Raw genomic sequence first — 18013 nt, forward strand, 5'->3', positions numbered from 1 at the left:
GAATATCATGTTTAGACTAGTGAGGTCACATATAACATTATCAGGAAATGTTTATGGCTGACGTCACCGTTAAATGCCAATGTCATGACATGGCTTCATTTTGCCATCACTAGTTTTTGGCTATTCTAGCTTCTTCCCACATTCCATAAACAATGTCATGAAATAAATAATAATGTAAAATGTTACATTGTTTATTCACCACCAATTTCAATGCAGTTTTTTGACAAAAAAAAAAAAAAAGAACAGTATTTACACACACCAAAATATATTTGCCCCTTATATGCCCCTTTTTCCATAGAGAACAAAACACTTGAACTCAGATTATTAGGTTGCCACCACTATCAAAAATGTTTTCACATTACACTGTGATCGCATGCAAGCTGTGAACTTCAACCACATGGACAAAATTATGCGTAAATTAGTGCATTTTTCAAGACCAGAACGTTACCGAACCTTAATTTGGAGTGGTGGACATATTTATGTCACCCTGGCCTCGAGCTCTTTCTCTTGGCCACAAAAACTACTGCACATATTTCTACTGCACAAAAACGATCAAGTGGCAGAAGAGTGCGATGAAATTGCAACGATGACATTATAGCTCCTCAACAAAATAGAAGTGTTTGTTAGGTCGTAAATGTAGGGAAAAAAAATAACCCAAGCCAAGTAACAATGGAGTTACTGCTTTGGAACTTGACAGAGTCTACGTTTGTTATCATCAAGCTAATTAGCAACTAGCGTTGAAGGGCACACTGTGAACAACTTGAGTGTTGTGGGACGACATCAAATCGAGTTTTGAGTTTCAGAACTTCCCAAGGAGCTGCATGACAGCGGTAGTGGTGCTCTGGCCAAAGATGAACGCACCACATAGCAGTGTGACTACTCCCCAAAGCGTGAGGACAATTCTGAAACGGAGAAAGATACAGAAAAGATAGAGATTGATGTAAAATTGTTGTGCTTGTTTGCTTGCTTTGTAAATAATTTAAAGTTAATTTCATTCATTTACTGTATAAAAGGCCACACTTTTTTACACTGTTTTTAAAGATCAAAGGCTCTATTTTCGTGCAGTGCAAAGGGGAATGCTGTCGGTGTATGTCCGTGGCTGTACGACTTTCCGATCCGGAGAGAGAAGGCCAGCAAATGCCAAATTTTTACCCATGATAGGAAAGAGCAACCGGGGTAAGATTTCGGAATTTCCTGGCGCTGTATCTCCAGAACGCTAAGTCCTACAGGGGACATACACACGTCACTGGACTCGGACTGCCGAGAGCTTTCCAACGGTGTCGGTGCTGTCCCCCCACAACATTGCGTTCCGGAAATAGAGGGCCGACAAATGTTAGATTTCATGCCCGGGACCGCTCCAGCATACACAGTGGTGCAAAAGCCGGCTGAAACTGATTTTCAGATCAGAGCGAGGGAGGTGGCGGTTTCAAGTGCTCACTTCCCGGCACAGCTGTGCTTTCCCTCTAGTGTGGGGGTGGCAAACTGCGGTCCTCGAGGGCCGGAGTCCTGCAGGTTTAATTGATTTCCCTACTCGAAGTGCAGCTGATTCCAATTAACAGGCTCGTTATCAGGCTTCTGCAGAGCGTGCTGATGAGCTGATCATGAATCAGCTGTGTTGAAGAAGGGAAATATCCAAAACCTGCAGGACTGCGGCCCTCGAGGACCGGATCTCGCCGCCCCTGCGTGACTGCTTTTAAACGGAATGGAACTTGCCATTATGATTGTCTGTGACCACTCCCACAGCAGTGTAACCCTCTCGCAGATCTGCTGGTCTACATATATGTCTACAAAATTACCAACATTGGGTCTAACCCGCCTCTGCGCAGTTACAGGATTTCACAAAAACTGAGTCCCAATAGCTACAAATGTGACTTGATACTCAACCACCCAAACACAAATTATTTCCTCACCTGGTTTTACAAGACACTGGCTCAGACTGCATGGCAAATATCAGACAGAGTCCTAGTCAAACACAGAAGATTTTGGTGGGTACAGTTTTGACATGTGATAAAATGTGGATGCCAAACAAGCCATTACCTGGGAAGATAAAGATGAAAAACGCACTGATCCCACCAATGACGCTGATGACTTTACTGATGTCTGGTACGAACACAGCGATGAGAAGTGTTGCAGTTATCCACAGGAACGTCAGCGCGTACCGACTGCGGCTTTCAAACTGGACCGACACCACACGGTCACGCCTCCGCCACCAACTCAGCAGAGGGTCCTGGATCACTGATCTTGCAGGATTTGCAAAAAAATACAAAGAAACAGATTAAGAAGAATTAAACAGCAAGCCAAGTCAAAAATGTTCTTTACAAAATGTTCTATGTGGCCCCGGTGTGTTCTATGTGTTTGTAGAATATGAATTGAGTAGCAAAATCCACCCGTTTTGATCCATCTAAGGAGGCGGCCATTTTGCCACTTGCTGTTGACTGGAAATGACATCACAGCTGCTCAGGGCTTCGGTAATGACCAATCACAGCTCAGCTTGCGAATGTTACATGTCCAAACTCAGAAAACAGGTGAGCCATGATTGGTTGTTACATGAGCCTTGATCAGATGTGATGTCATTTTCAGTTGACAGCAAATGGCAACATGGCCGCCCCCTGAGATGGACAAGAACGGGTGCATTTTTTCTGCTTAACTCATATTCCACAAACACAATATAAGTCAAATTGCAGTCTAGATGAATGGGGACACAAAGAATATATTATTGTAAAGATTTTTTTTTTACTTGAATTCCTCTTTAAGATCAAACTTGACAATGGAGACGTGGGGACGTGGTCATGTATTTTATAAATCAACAAAATAAAGATGACCGTATGTATCACACTATAAGGCGCACCTTCAATGAATGACATATTTTAAAACATTTTCCATATATAAGGCGCTACAATAGAGGCTAGGGTTACGTTATGCATCCATTAGATGGTGCTGCGCTAAAGGGAATGTCAACAAAACAGTCAGATAGGTCAGTCAAACTTTATTAATAGATTACAAACCAGCTTTCTGACAACTCCAAAATGAATAAACAGCTGTTTTATTATTTTCTCTGAGGTAAAATATTAGTATTAGCTAGCGATCCAAGATGACGGGATCTATTAATCCATATATAAGGCGCACTGGATGATAAGGCGCATGGTCAGCTTTTGAAAAAATGGAAGGCTTTTAGGTGCGCCTTATAGTGCGGAAAATACGGTACATGAATAAGAAATGCCCCCAACCTGCCCAACAGCAGGATGATGGGGTAGATGGTGATAATAGAGACTCCAAAGAGGAGTCTGGCGATGAGCATCAGAATGTCATTGCCCATGTATGACATCAAAATGTCGGCCTTCACATCCTTCCCAAATGTCAGGTACCCATAAACCCCTGCAACAGACAAAGACACAAAGCATCTTGAAGCCACATGCAGTACCTAATGTGAATCAGTACTCTAGTATGTGGTTGGTTGTCAGAATGTACTGGCTATATTTAGGGGCTATTATGTGTTTTGAAGACTATTTTTACCGCAGTTCTGTCTTAACGTGTGTGAAGTGACACTTGAAGCTGCTCCAGTCAAAAATGACGTGTTCAGTGGATCAAATAGTGTGATGAGAAGGTAATGAAAATATTAGCTGTATGTGGCGACCCTGTTTACACACGTGTAGATACACTGTAAATAACCTGCAGAAAATACTCCAATACCATCCTGAAAATAGAATGGGCCACCTCAGATTTCAGTTTTGTCCATTCTGTTGTGAAGAAATGACGATGAGGACATTTGAACTTATTTCAAAAATGTGTTTCATCCTCACCATGGTGTAGGTCAGGAGGAAATGTGATGTTATACTTGGGCAATATACCATTTTTTTTATGTAACCATCCAATAATAGTTGCAATAGTGCTGCTGGTTTGTAGTCATTTTCAATATAGCATGATGTTCCAAGTGGCACAGGAGGTCATGTCAAGAAATCCAGCTACATGCTAAATGAAATGCTTACATTTAAGGTCAAAAATACTTACTCATGGCCTTATCCTTTTTTTTTTTTTTTTTTTTTTTACAGGGTTAACCCTATAAACTTATAAAGCCAAACGTATCATATCAAATACAAGACATTTTGAGCCCTCTATTTCATGAATATATATTTTTTTCCCCCCATTAAAACCCCAAGATCACCCCAGTTGAGAAAGGCGACACCTATACTTATTAATAGTGGGTAATGTTCTGATTATTGGAAATATTGATATGTTTGATATGTCGGTTATTATTACATTTTTGACAGTTATAAATGTACTAATTTAAAGCAATGTGACCTGCTGTATCAAATATGACACAAATTACAAGTCATATGTGGAAGTTGATGTTCATTTTTTTTTCTTCATAAGGACCAATAAAAACTCTATTTCATCAGAATTTTCTCTTATAAGTTTTATGGTTCAGGCTTTAAGGGTTAATATCCCAAATCTTTGTTTATTTGTACACTGTCTTTGTACTTATTGAGAATTATTTTTTTAAGTATTTTTCATCGAGAATATTCATTGAGACTAATTCAGTCGGGGGCAATCGTTGCGAGCTGCCATGTATACAACAAACATTTTGAAGCATTCACTCGGACAATTGAGGGATTGTCTCTTTGCTTTACATTCTTGTCCTATTTTCATATTTATGTATTTACTAATCATGACATAAAAGCTGAATGGGGCTGTAGGTTCCATCATAATTGAAAACGTTAAGTTTGGCAACTATCTGAATATCCAGTCTATAATTACGGAAATTATTAGAATTATCCACAATTTGTTTTTTCTTCTGTTTTTAATTGCACAATCTACTTTTTTAGTACATTGTAAAAACAAGTCATTGCCTGTTGAAAAGCATATCACTGGTGTTGGGCCAAAACCTCCTAAGTCACAATTTGGTCAATTTATTATTTTTGTTATAAAAAATCTATACTATTGGTCATGCTACACATGTGGGTGTCATTTTATAAATTATGTATTTACCGATTTAAAGTGTTGAAAATGTCTTTGATGCAGTGTTAATGGTTGAATCAAAAAGTGACTATTTTGCAGGTACAATGTTTCAGCCTGACCACATTAAGTAAGAATCCATCTTATTTCGGGCCAAATTTGTCTTCAACAAGATGCTCCCACCTTGGTGTAGTCTCCTTTTAGTTCAAAAATTTAATCCTAGTACATTTATTACTCATTTTTGATAGCTTGTTGGCTTAGTTGTTTTTCCGTGACCGAGATGAGCCCTTTGAAATAAATACGGTAAAGAAGTTAGATGAGATAAAATGATGTCACAGGCCTTGAGTTGGCCACCTGTGCTACACAGTAGCCCGTTCTGACAACCCTGTGAAGGATATCTAAAAACACAGTTGGTTTCTTCTTAGTCTGGTGTTGATTCCTGATTTGAAAGGTGTTGCAAGTCAGGTAGCATACTGTGCGAGCAGACCGTTACCTGACCTGTGAGAGAATAAATGATGAGGCAGATAATCATAGCAACCACAGAGATGAATGCCCAGTGAGAGAGACGCTGGTTCTCCATGCTGCTGTAGATGGCGATGGATGCCTCGTGACACTGGAACAGAGAACAAAATATATTCTTGATTCCAGTTCACTACCATTCAAATTCAAGCCAACAGTTTTTGACTCGTGACAAATTTTAGGTATTGAATTTTAATAATTGATCACTAATTTGGTGATCAATGAAAATGTATGAAATCCTTACCAAACGACCAATAGAAACAGTAATGATGTTTTATTGTAGTGTGATTTGAGCAGATATCGCTATTGGCTTGCAAAGTGTGAAACTTGGGGCCAGATCCGGTGTGCGGTACCAGATGTGATCGGGCTGCCAGATTGTATAGGGGTCGCCTGCAGATGACGTCACGCGACAGGATTGTCTGAAAATTGTCTGCTTACAATTGTTCAAAATAACAACATTTATAGGCTAAAATTGTAAAAATATAAATTAACCTAAAAATATAAAAGCATGATACTTTAAAAGCGGGGGAAAAAAAAATAGATTGAAGCACCTCCGCGCTTGCCGGTGACGTCGGTACAGCAGCGCTAATGAAGTTAGCTTCGGTTTGGTTTCTTTTTTAGCTGTTCACAAATTAATCACCAAAAAAATAAAATAAATAAATAAATAAATAAATAAAAACAAACAGTCGTAGCCCGTAGGCCATATCTTATTTTGAAATGACTTGGACCAGATCCAACAAAAAGCCCAAAACCGGTCACAATACTGTACTGCCTACGGGTTAATGATAATAGGAACACATTAACAATCTAAACTGACCATATTTGTCACATCTGAGACAATTATTTTGTGTTTTTATCATTTATTCAATCTATTTTATTATGTATTCAATATATTGTGGGGTTATATTCTTAGGTGTATTTACAATTTCAATCCATACATTTTGTTATTTAAACGACATTTTTAATATTTTCTTTCCAATGTTTGACGTCAACTGGATAATTTCCAGCCAATCCTGTAGCGGGACGTGTTCGTTGGGCGACCCCGATACGACCTGGCAGCCTGATCACATCTTACACCAACACCGGCTCGCCACATCATTTCATAAAGCCCACGAAAGCAAATTATGTACGTTTCTTGATAAAATGCCAAAATTTCAAAATGTCTTCACAATAAAAATGTTGATATTGAAAGCATTTTTTTTTGCTACCAATCCCATTATGTATACATTGTATGTTGATTTGTTGTGATTGTATTGTATTGGTGTTAATGTGTGTTATGTTTTTATGTTTTTTGTGTTCTGTAAAGCGCTTTGTGACAGTTCAGGCTTTTTGAAGGAGCTTTATAAATAAACTTGAGTTGAGTTGAGTTGAGTTGAATTCAGTCATAACAGCCCTCCAAAGGAAACCACAATTACGATGTAGCTCCCAACAGGAATGAGTTTCACACCCCTGTTTACAATAAATACATTCATCCATGTTTTTAATCCACTTAAAACATCTTGAATGAAATAAAACTCATCCTTGTTACACCTTCTAACTTTTTCTATTTCCCAGCCGAGATCCATGAAGAGATATGGTGAGATCCTTTCGGAATTGGTCTTAACCCCAACATGACTTATCTTGTCTCTCAGGTGCTCCCAGAGCAAAGTCTGAGTCTTAATATTTTTTATCTCTCTGCCACTGTGGCAAGCTGCAGTTTGATAGGACATTAAATTAAGGATTGGGGCCCCAACCAGTGAGCCTGTTAAACCATCACACGGACTCTTGTCCCCACTTGATCCCAGGTGCTATCTTCCTGGTTTTAAATCTTATTCCCCTTTTCCTGCTACTTGCCAGCATCTCATCAGCTCTCCATTCAGACCTTTGCACAGCAATCACTCGCCCTGAGGGGTGAGTTTGTGTGTGCGTTTGTGTGAGAGGACATGCACTAATCCGTTTGCACGCTCCCTTCCCGTTAGTCGATCCTGCCTGCATCTGTCAGGGGTTACCTTGGCAACCCGGAGCGTTCCACACAAGTCTGAAATGCTTTTTCCGCAACTTGACCTGCCTATTAAATATGAAAAGCTCATTCTGATGTGCTTAGTTGCCGCTGGCTGTGCCGGTGAGGTGCCCTTTACATGTTAAACACACTTGGGAGAAAGTTCAGGGTTTGAGTTTGCAGACCTTGCATTCCCTTCATCAATTATGTCACTTACCACTTTTATTTTCCGATTGACCTTTTATAATAAGTGCTGATATGTTTGTTTTTTCCCCCCCAGAATACTGAAGTGTTTCAATCGCGTAAAGCAGCTTGGATGTTCAAAAGTGACTGGTTGGCACCATTTTTCACACATTTCATGCATTCGTACACACACTAGGCACATGTATACGTATAAACGCATACTGTAAATATATAAATACACAGTGCAAACATACATGCATTATGGCAAAACTGCAAAAAAGTATTTTGTAAACTACTTTATTCGTTAAAAATTACACTGGAATTTTATTTCACAAATGACAAATAAATAAATAAATAAATAAATAAATAAATAAATAAATAAATAAATAAATAAATAAATAAAAATCTATTTATTTATTTATTTATTTATTTATTTATTCATTCATTCATTCATCTGAGTAATTAATTGGGGCACCAGTAGCCATGTCCCTGATAACCTTTCTGCAGAGTAAATTTTACTCTAAACAGAGTCTATTTGATCCCAATTTAAACAGAGTAAAATTTACAATTGCAAGAGAGTTAAAAAAAAAAAAAAAAAAAAAAAAACATTAAAAAAAAAAAAAAAGTCACTCAAGGTTTGAGGAACAAACCCACAACTTCAGGTTGGGAGACGGCCGATCTACTCCCTGAGCCATGCAGGTCCTACTGTGTGTTAGTATATCACTCGTGTCAGCTGGAATCTTTGAAACTCCGAGTCCAAAAACGATGTTTTTGGTCTCCTTGTAGAGTTTAGAAGCAAACAGTAGGAGTGGCATAGCTCAGGTGGTACTCTGAATATTTTTACTCTATTCAAAGAATACATTTTAGAGTGGGACAAAATAGACTGTTAAGAATCAAATTTATTCTCCAGAATTTACTGTGTGGACTTGGTCCTACTTAAGTTCTGCTATTGACAAAAACAAATATTGAGTTATTGACTCGATGCTCATCTGCTTCGTGACTACTGCCAAGGTTCCCTTGAGCAAGGCAATGAACAACCAGGAGACATAGCTCAGGTCTATACACTAGCATTTGCTGTGTAAAATAGATGCAATTAAACATATATATGAATAAATATTTATATCTCATTTGTGTCTACCAAATTCTCCTGCTTGAGGTAAGAAGAGTAAAAAATAAAAAATACAAATAACTGAGCACATTTTCCTATTTGAATTGAAATCCACAATCAAGTGCTACGCAGCTCTATGTGACCTGCTGGTCATAAAATTATGTTTACGCATACCAAATACATTTCCATGGTTATACTTACTTGGAAACCAAAACAGATGGTTGGGATGACGCTGAACGTGGATGCCCAGGAGCTGATTCTACAAAGAAGGAAATAAGTTAGACACCATTAAAAATGCTTTGGCGTCAACAAACACCCGTGAGTGCTTCTTTCAAGTGCAGCACAGTGAAAATCTTGTGACAGTTGAATGTGGTTCTATGAGGGAGAGCAGATGGTGATGTATTTTGTCCATCCTATTGGTCTCGATTCATTTTATGGACAAGACACATGGTGGCCACATTTCCTGGAAGCAACTTAATAACATTGCTGTGACTGGCAAATCGAGTTATGGCCCAAAAGCATGTCTCAGGTGACCCAAATTTGCTTTTAGAAGAGATGGTGACACATATAAATATATATTTGAGATTAAACTTTAAAAAAAAAGAAAGAATAAGCGGTGGAGAGCACAGAAAACACAGTATAAAGCTCAATATATACACCAATACTTCAACAATGAGGGTCTTCAGTTTCCAAACCCTTATTAACTCATTTGCTCCCAATAACGTGTAAATATGTTTTTTTTTTATGTTGTAAGTGTCCCAAAGACGTATTTATATGTGTTTTTTGTTGTTGTTTTTCTAAATGCTAGACCATACAGAAGGCTTTGATGCAGCCTCTCAACTGCAAAGAACGGTTGCAGAAATGGTAGTTATTACACAACCGGCCAGCAGGTGGCAGCAGAGAAAAGGCGATCAACCAGGGCCATCTAGAAAAAAGCTCAATTACTTTCAATTTTAAATAGATTTGTGAAAACTAATGAAAACGGAAACAGATAGAAACATACTTTTTTTCCTGATGAAAGAAGAGACTTTAATCTTTCTTTTGGTAGGTTCCATGCTTTTATAGCAATTGAACACAATATTCTGTGGGCCTTGCAAAATCAGTCAAAATTCAGTAAAACAGCCGGGAGCGAATGGGATTGCTTATATGAAAATGGCTGGGAGTGAATGAGTTAAGGATTGTTAAGAGGAAAGGTTATGTCACATAGTAGTAGTAGTGGTGGTGGTGATACAAAACATACTCTGTCTTAGTTTTTTTGGAATGTCTTTCAGGCATCAAATTCAAATTGATTAAATATTTGCTAGAAGTTTACAGTTTTGACATTGTGATATATGTTTGTTTTGGTAAGCTAAAAAGCGGATGATTCAACGGTGAGAGGAAATTTGACACGTGAGTGACACCGACTGGTGATCCAGACTGGCGAGGTGTTTTGATCTAACATCATTCAACCGTGACTATGAGGAACTTGCCAATAAGATGCATGTAATCATTTGTGACTCTCTGGCCATGCAATGCAACATTGATTTTTGAGAAGTAACTGATAGGGAACTTGGACTGGGATGCAGGGACTTCCCTGGGGAAGTTACAGAGGCATAAATAGCCTACTGGACAGAGGTCTGAGTTGACTTTTCACTTTGCATTGTCGCTCAATAAGGGAACTGTCCAATGTATTGGAAGACCGGGCTGGCAATAAATAAGGAGGTAGTTAGTAGGAATGCAACGATATGCAAAAATCACGATACGAAATTATCACAATGCGAAGCTCACAATACGATAATTATCACGATATTGTGGGGAGGTCGGCAATATTTAAGGTCACAATATTGTAAAAAGAATGACCTCATAATAAAAAAAAGCACAATATTGCGCTTTTGTACATTACATCAATGTTATGTTATTATTATTGTTATGTTTTATTATTATTATGCTATTAATATTATGTTATGTTGTTAATGCACGCACACATTGAATTCCTCCAGATAATGGCTTGCTTCACGGGCATATTACGTTCCCTATTACCTGACAATTAACCAAGATTTTAAACATAGAAGGGCCACAACATCCCTAATAAAAATTAAGTTGCACTAAAAAAACTAGCCATCAGAGGGTGCTAGAACTGCACGAATGGAAATCAACCTGACTTTTTTTTTTTTTTTCACAGATGTGTTGCATTTAAATATAGTGAATATGACGACGACGATATTGTGGCAGTTTTAATATCACGATATCATGATATTGCGCTTATCGTTACATCCCTAGTAGTTAGCAACCTAGGCGAATCTCTCACGGCTTGGCTACTGTCACCTCATAAGACCACGTTACAGTGGAAGAGCGAAATGAGAATGCACCATTCTGTACTGCTGCTCTATTTTTTGTGGTCAACTCTTTTTTTTTTCTTTTTTTTTCCCAGTAAATATTGTTTTCTTATATCCTTTCCCACTAGACTCATGTTTAATCTCCAAAAACTGTTTTCAACATCCTCTGCCTTCACTTTGAAATGGAGGAAATCCTGATGGACATTATTTTCACATGCAACTGTTTATGTATATTTATATAATGCAATCTAATATTTACATTTAAAAAAAGAAAGATTATTTGAGGCACTATGGTTGGCTACCAGTTTGCACATCTGTTTCACAATTCTAAGGTTGTTTGTTCTGAGTTTGGAGTTGAAATCAAGGCTTCATCCTTCCTGTGTGGTGTAATTGGTGCTCTGGCTTCCTCACACTATCCCAAAATTTGCTTTTGAGATTTACTGAAGACTTTACATTGTCCTGGGGTGTAAATGTGAGTGTAAATGGTTGTTTTTTTGGTGCCCTGTGAGTGGCTGCTGACCAGTTCAGAGTGTAACCTGCCTCTCACCCAAAACTCAGCAGGCATGGTCTCTATCTTACTAAGACTCTAGTCAGGCGAAGCAATATAGAAAATGGATGAACGAGTAGTTTATTAACTGAACATGTTTTCCAATGCCAAGCAAGGAAATTCTATGTAGTTACACTTAAAGACAGAGAAGAAAAGGTCAAAGCCTTCAAGTGCAATTTCAAAAGAAGAGGAGAAACTAGCAAAAGGATACCTCTAGCAAAGCAGATTTATTTCTAATGGCAAATTAAGAGTATGTTAGCTCTTAATTTCATTTTTAAACAAACTAACAGTTTGTAAGTGCACCAAAGTGGGGTCTCGTACACGGTGACGTTCAAGCTCACACACAGACACAAAGGCACACATAGCCAGACGTACACGTATACATACCCACTGCTGTAGAGTGGGATTATGTGAACGGGAACTGAATGCATCATGTGGTACTTGATGATGATGGCTGTTGTCAGGTAGGTCGCAGCCAGAGTGCCCAGTACGCTGCGAGTGGACAGAGACGCAACACAAGCTCAAACATCACTCAAAAAAAAAAAAAGAGAGCGAAAGAGATGTGGATTATTATCTTTTCTTTATATAGTGAATGTGTATGTTTGAGTACTCCATCAAAGCTGAACATGCAAATAAGACTGCATTTTAACATTACGCTTAATCTCTTGTTATAGAAAAGCAGTACAACACATTCGTCATGTTAGCCTAAAATACTTATTCTTTCCCAATTCAAGTTTATTTACAGTGCAAAGTGCCAAATATAACTTGCTATATTGTTTATATTGTAATATATATACAATTTCATTGTCTTTTGATGGACATATGTACTCCAAACATCAGTCACTCTGCAATGTAGGTTCATGTTTTTAGGCACAGTTAAAGAAAGTGCAACAGTGAACCCTGGAGGAATAAATTTTCATTACACCCCACAGATCAAGACTGAAGAGCCTTCCTTAAAAAAAAATAAAATAAATTAAAAAAATAAATAAAAAAAAACGTGCAGAAATTCGTGAATGTTTGCTGATTGTTTCGAATCAGAATGCCACCTTTACTAATCACAACGAATTTCTCACATCAGTCCTTGCTTATATTCATTTCAGGTGTTTTTTGTTTGCTATATTTTTTCTATCCATAATTTCACTGGCCATCATTCAAGTTTTTTTTTTTTTTTTTTTTTTATTTATTTTTTTGTTTGTTTTTTTTTTGTTTTTTTTTGTTGACCGGTTTGTAGTAATAATGGTCATCTAGATCGGGGTGTCAACCATGTGGGCCATGGGCAAAAAAAAAAAAAAAAAAAAAAGTCATCAAATAGGGGTTTAATCCGATCCACAGTATGAATTTAGAAGTAAAATAAAAAAATAAAAAAAGTAATACACCAAGTACACAACCCTGCAATTATGTGCTGTCAAAACCCTTGAAGCCCCAAGCTATTTTTCAGGCTTTTGCTCAAAAATGACGTACCTAAATTAAAAAAAGAGGATATGTCTGCAACCACAAGGTCGATTTGAATAATTTTTGTCTCATAATAAAGGAAACACTTGTGAAATTTGTTCAGATGTGTAAATATGTGTGTAATATTTGTTACTGATTAAAAGTAAATGAAGATTTGAAAAGAACAAAACACAAAAACACGTGTGGGTTTTTTGCATAAAGTAGCACAACGGGAGACAAGTTATTTCACTGTGTGTCGCAATATGATTTCTATATTTGATCATTAAATTAGTTGGTGTTTGAGCTGTGTTTCGGGTAGCCCTGCTTCTGCAGTTTAATTTGATGTACGACATCATTATATTCTTTCATGATTACTGATTAGTGCATTGTTTCACACAATTTCCTCTTCAAAGTCCGAGAGGACCCAATTGGGGGGTGCGAGGGGTTAAAGTGCTACGAGATCTAGAGATTAGTTTGTGAGGTCATTAATGTGTTAAGCGGCGTCCTTACATCAATTATAATATGATTTTACATGAGTTTGACGCCCCTTTTCTAGATTGCTGAAATGACAATAAAGATATCAAATGAACGTTGTTCAGTGTGTGCGTGTGCAGCCGGCAGAGTTGAAAGTCAGACCTGATGTATTGTTGAATGTTGATCTCTTTGGGCGTGGATATCGGTAGAATGAGGAAGGCACACAGCAGTACCAGGGCGAAGCGTTGGTCCGTGTAGAAGTGGTCGGGCATCTCTGAGTCTGGCAAACCAGTTACGAGCGTATACAGAGAGCCGCACACTAAGAGACACACAAAATAAATAAGAACAGTTCACCACCTAATGAAGGAAAACAAATGGACAAAATCAGACAAATTGGGCTGAGTGAGACTCCGATTTCATTTCACAGAAAAAGTATTGCAAACTCAAACCACCAACAAAGTGCCACAACTACATATACCGGAATATGTTTTTAGATGAGCGGCATAAATAGCACAGTTATTGATGAGTAAAATTGATTTATTCATCTCTGGCGTCTCAAATGATGACGTAGCATCATTCGGTTTGGGCACAGCAGACAATGATCACTGATAAGACTGTTGTTATTTGTTATTTTATTGAAATTAATAATACAAATGTCGTATGGCATAATTAAGAGCTTGAAAAAAACAGCAACTTTAAGCCGATTAAATATATAGAGTTAGACTTTTTTCAGTTTACCAGATTGTATTGGCATTTGCACTTTTTAATGTTTATACACACTGACTAATAGAATGAAGGAAAATAAATGTTCAGGGTATGGTGATTTAAAGGGAACTCGCCCCAATATGGTCGCCACATGTACGTGGTGGCCATATTGGATGAGGTTCTGTTTTGTCTTCATATTCAACTCAAAGAAGCCAATAGCTTCAGTCATTTTTCCAGTGAGAATCCCCAGCTGGAGGAACCCTGTTTAGTTTTGGCTTTTAAAAAATATATTTAAAAAATCCTGTCTTGGATGCCATATTATTTATTTAGAATTCAACTCAACATTATACAGTACTGCAGAACATCCACAGCTGTAAGAAAGCGCTGTACATAAATAAGAGATCATTAAAAATAATAATACAATCATAAATGTTAGCTTCTGATTAAAATATACAATTGCTCCCGTGACATAAAGCATAAATGAGTTGTGGTCATCTTTTTTTCACAATGTGCAACAAGACCGATTACAACTCCTAAACAGATTATTGATTGATTGACCAAAAAGAACAAGCCATTGGTCAATAATTTAAACAAACAAACAAATGAGCACATGTCTAACCAATAGTATCAATTTGTGGAGGGGGTTGAAATTGGAATTCCACCAGCTGTCTCCCACAATGAATTACTTAACATTGAGGAGCCACTTTATGCAGGGGACCGTTATTTTCAGGTGCTCAAAATATTTAGAAAAACTGACAAGAGATTAAATAGCCAGTTATGGATATGTGGTCTATTCCTTTGTTACTACTTCCTGAATGCAAGAGGGAACCGTCTTGAGTTGAAGTTAAAAGTTCAACTTTTGGCAGAATGATAAATGATTTGACCCAAATGAAGACAGTTTTCATTCACTGAAGGCAAATGTGGTGGCAAAGAAGATTCTAAATTTGTGATTTCCATGAGCTATACAATATGAAGATTCCTGTAATTTACATAAAACAGCTGCGTGATGGTATATAAAGAGTCCATGTTCACCAAGAGATGCATACTGGTGATTTCAAGTAACGGAAAAATACAGCCAACATTACTACTCACATTTTTCCAGCTGGTCATCCACAATGACGAGGAAGGCCACGGAGATCATAAAAAGGTTAAAAACAAAGCAGATCTCACACAGCTGACCTATGGCGGGCCCGCACACCTCCTTCACCACCGCCTGGTAGGTGCATTGGCCGCTGATGGACGACGAGTAGCCCAGGATGATCAAACCACTCACCAGGAAGACGAGAGAGACCTGAGTGGGAAAAATAGATTGCACAAGTTCATGATTTATTCAATGCAGAAAATGGCAGCTGTTTTTCATAATGTACAAGCACACTAACAGAGAGTAACCGTAAGATACATTGAAATCCTGGCAAGGGTTTTATAAGATCCGCTTTAATTTAGCATGTGAAAAGTATTATGCTGCAAGACCGGATGTGTTCCTGGTTACACGTGCGGAGAGTATATAGCTGGGGGCAAAACATATATCTAAGTAATTTGACACCCCCATTTGAAACAAACAAACGGGATTCTATAAAACACAAACACCATCAAAGACGATATGAAAACAAAAAACAAAAAAACTACGGCGCAATTGTCTAAGTTTTAATTCAATCTATGGTAAACAATACTCACCAGCTCAACTGTGATTGCGCTGTGGATGCTCCCGGCTCTCTCAAAAGCCCACGGGAAATTGAGGAGCCCGGCGCCCAGGGCTGACTTGAGCATGATGAAGATGGCCCCCAGGGAGCCGAGCCGGGGCCCGGCCAGATCCACCCTGCTGGGTTTGGCTGATGCTGAAGCCAGAAGGCTGATGCTCTCCCTGGCCAACTCCTCCATTATTCATTCACCTGGGAAACTCTCAGTGGGATGGACAAAGGCGTTCAAGCCACATGAACTAGCGGCCGGGGCACGACCCTTATCATTGAGGGGAGCATGTGAGCACTGAAGCTGAGGAACGTGTGTGAAGTGCTCAAGTGAGCTAACAACCATACAGAAATGATGGAAGGCGGGAGGGGTGGACCCCATTTTGATGATGCCTTAAGGTGCTACTCTGCGTTCATATAAATGGTAACTGCACTACAATTTATGATGATGATAATGGTGATGATGGTTATTAGCCATCCATTTTTTTTTTGTACTACTTATCCTGACAAGGTTGAGATGGAGCCTACATCCCAGCCAAGTTTGGGCAAGAGGCCAAGAACACACTGAACTGGTTGGCAGCCAATCACAGAGCACATTTTACAGTAGGGGACTTTTCGTGATACAAAGTTACAGAATAGTCATAGCCTACGTATTATGTGCATACTACAAAGATATAATTTTTTTATGCAACACTTGTGAATAACTTTGTATACCAGTATAGAAGGAAAAATATTGTGTAAAAAAAATACATAAATAAATAGAAAGAAATTTAAAAAACAAAAGAAAAAAACTGAATGTTTACTAGTTTAAACACACTGGCTGCACTATATTTTAGTACTATGGATTACTGTTGCCCTCTCCCTCTCTCTCACCTCTCTCTCTCACACACACCTCCCCCTCTCTCAGGCACTCCCTCTCTTACACTCACCCTCACTCTCACACTCATCTTCTCTCACACTCACTTTTCCTCTCTCACAAACTCCCTCTCTCTCTCAGGCACTCCCTCTCTTACACTCACCCTCTCTCTAAAACTCCCTCTTTCACACTCACTTTCCTTCTCTCACAACCTCCTTCTCTCTAAGGCACTCCCTCCATTAAACTCACCCTCTCTCACACACACTCTCACTTTCCTTCTCTCAAACCCCCTCTCACACAATTATCTCACACACTCCCTCTCTCACTCATCCTCTCACACTCACCCTCTCACAATCATACTCTCTCACAACTCCTCTCACACTCAAACCCCATTTCTCACACTCCCTCTCTCTCTCTCTCTCTCTCTCTCTCTCTCTCTCTCTCTCACCCTGTCACACTCATCCTCTCTCTCACACTCACACATTCCCTCTCTCCCAAACTCTCACACAAACTCCCTCTCTCATACTCCCTCTCTCACTTTCATGCTCACACTCATCCTCTCTCTCTCTCTCACTCTTACTTACTCCCTCTCTCACTATCACCCTCTCTCTCATACACACCCTCAAACTCTCACCCTCTCTCTCTATCTCCCTCTCGTGTTTAAAGACCTTTAAAAAAATGTAAGCGCCATAAATGTTATAAGAACATAAACACAATAAACAAGTTATTCACACCTCCACAAAGTTAGTCTTCGAACCAAGCAGAAGAAGCAACTTGCAAACACCACACAGCAAGGCCAGAGCCAATATTCAAACTCTTCCCTGCATAACTGTGAGCTAGATGTGCTATCAACTTGACTCCTGTACAATTTGGTTGAATAGGGAAGATTTGTCTGGTTGGCGGCAGGTTTCACAATAGAAATGGATTATTCACATACTAGACTTTGTCGTATTAGCCACAAATTTGGTAAATTCCATTTGAAAAATTAAGTTGTAACAGCCAAATGCAATCAATGGCGCCATTGTCAAAATACAATTCATCACGGCGTCAATGAATGTACATCTACAGGGCATATGGCAAGCTGCTCTCCATATTATGGCCCATTATAGTGGCCGAGGACAGGATATATGTGTAAAAACAAACGGTCAAAGTCATGCTGAAACACGTACATACACACAACACACACACACACACACACACACACACACACACACACACACACACACACCTATACACACACACACACACACACACACACG

General features: G+C 38.6%; 1 protein-coding gene across 1 annotated transcript; it reads right to left on the reverse strand.

Annotated features, from left to right (window-relative positions):
- Positions 1-198: 198 nt before the first annotated feature.
- slc38a8a (solute carrier family 38 member 8a) lies at positions 199-16165 on the reverse strand. The gene is made up of 10 exons (XM_077518057.1): positions 15888-16165; positions 15306-15504; positions 13671-13827; positions 11991-12095; positions 8943-9000; positions 5452-5566; positions 3228-3375; positions 2038-2240; positions 1911-1962; positions 199-902 (listed from the first exon to the last, which is right to left on the reverse strand). The coding sequence occupies exons 1-10, from the start codon at positions 16089-16091 to the stop codon at positions 800-802; spliced, it is 1344 nt and encodes a 447-aa protein (XP_077374183.1). The 5' UTR covers positions 16092-16165; the 3' UTR covers positions 199-799.
- Positions 16166-18013: the final 1848 nt, after the last annotated feature.

This window comes from Festucalex cinctus, chromosome 3 (assembly GCF_051991245.1).
Source record: "Festucalex cinctus isolate MCC-2025b chromosome 3, RoL_Fcin_1.0, whole genome shotgun sequence".
NCBI classification, from domain to species: Eukaryota; Metazoa; Chordata; class Actinopteri; order Syngnathiformes; family Syngnathidae; genus Festucalex; species Festucalex cinctus.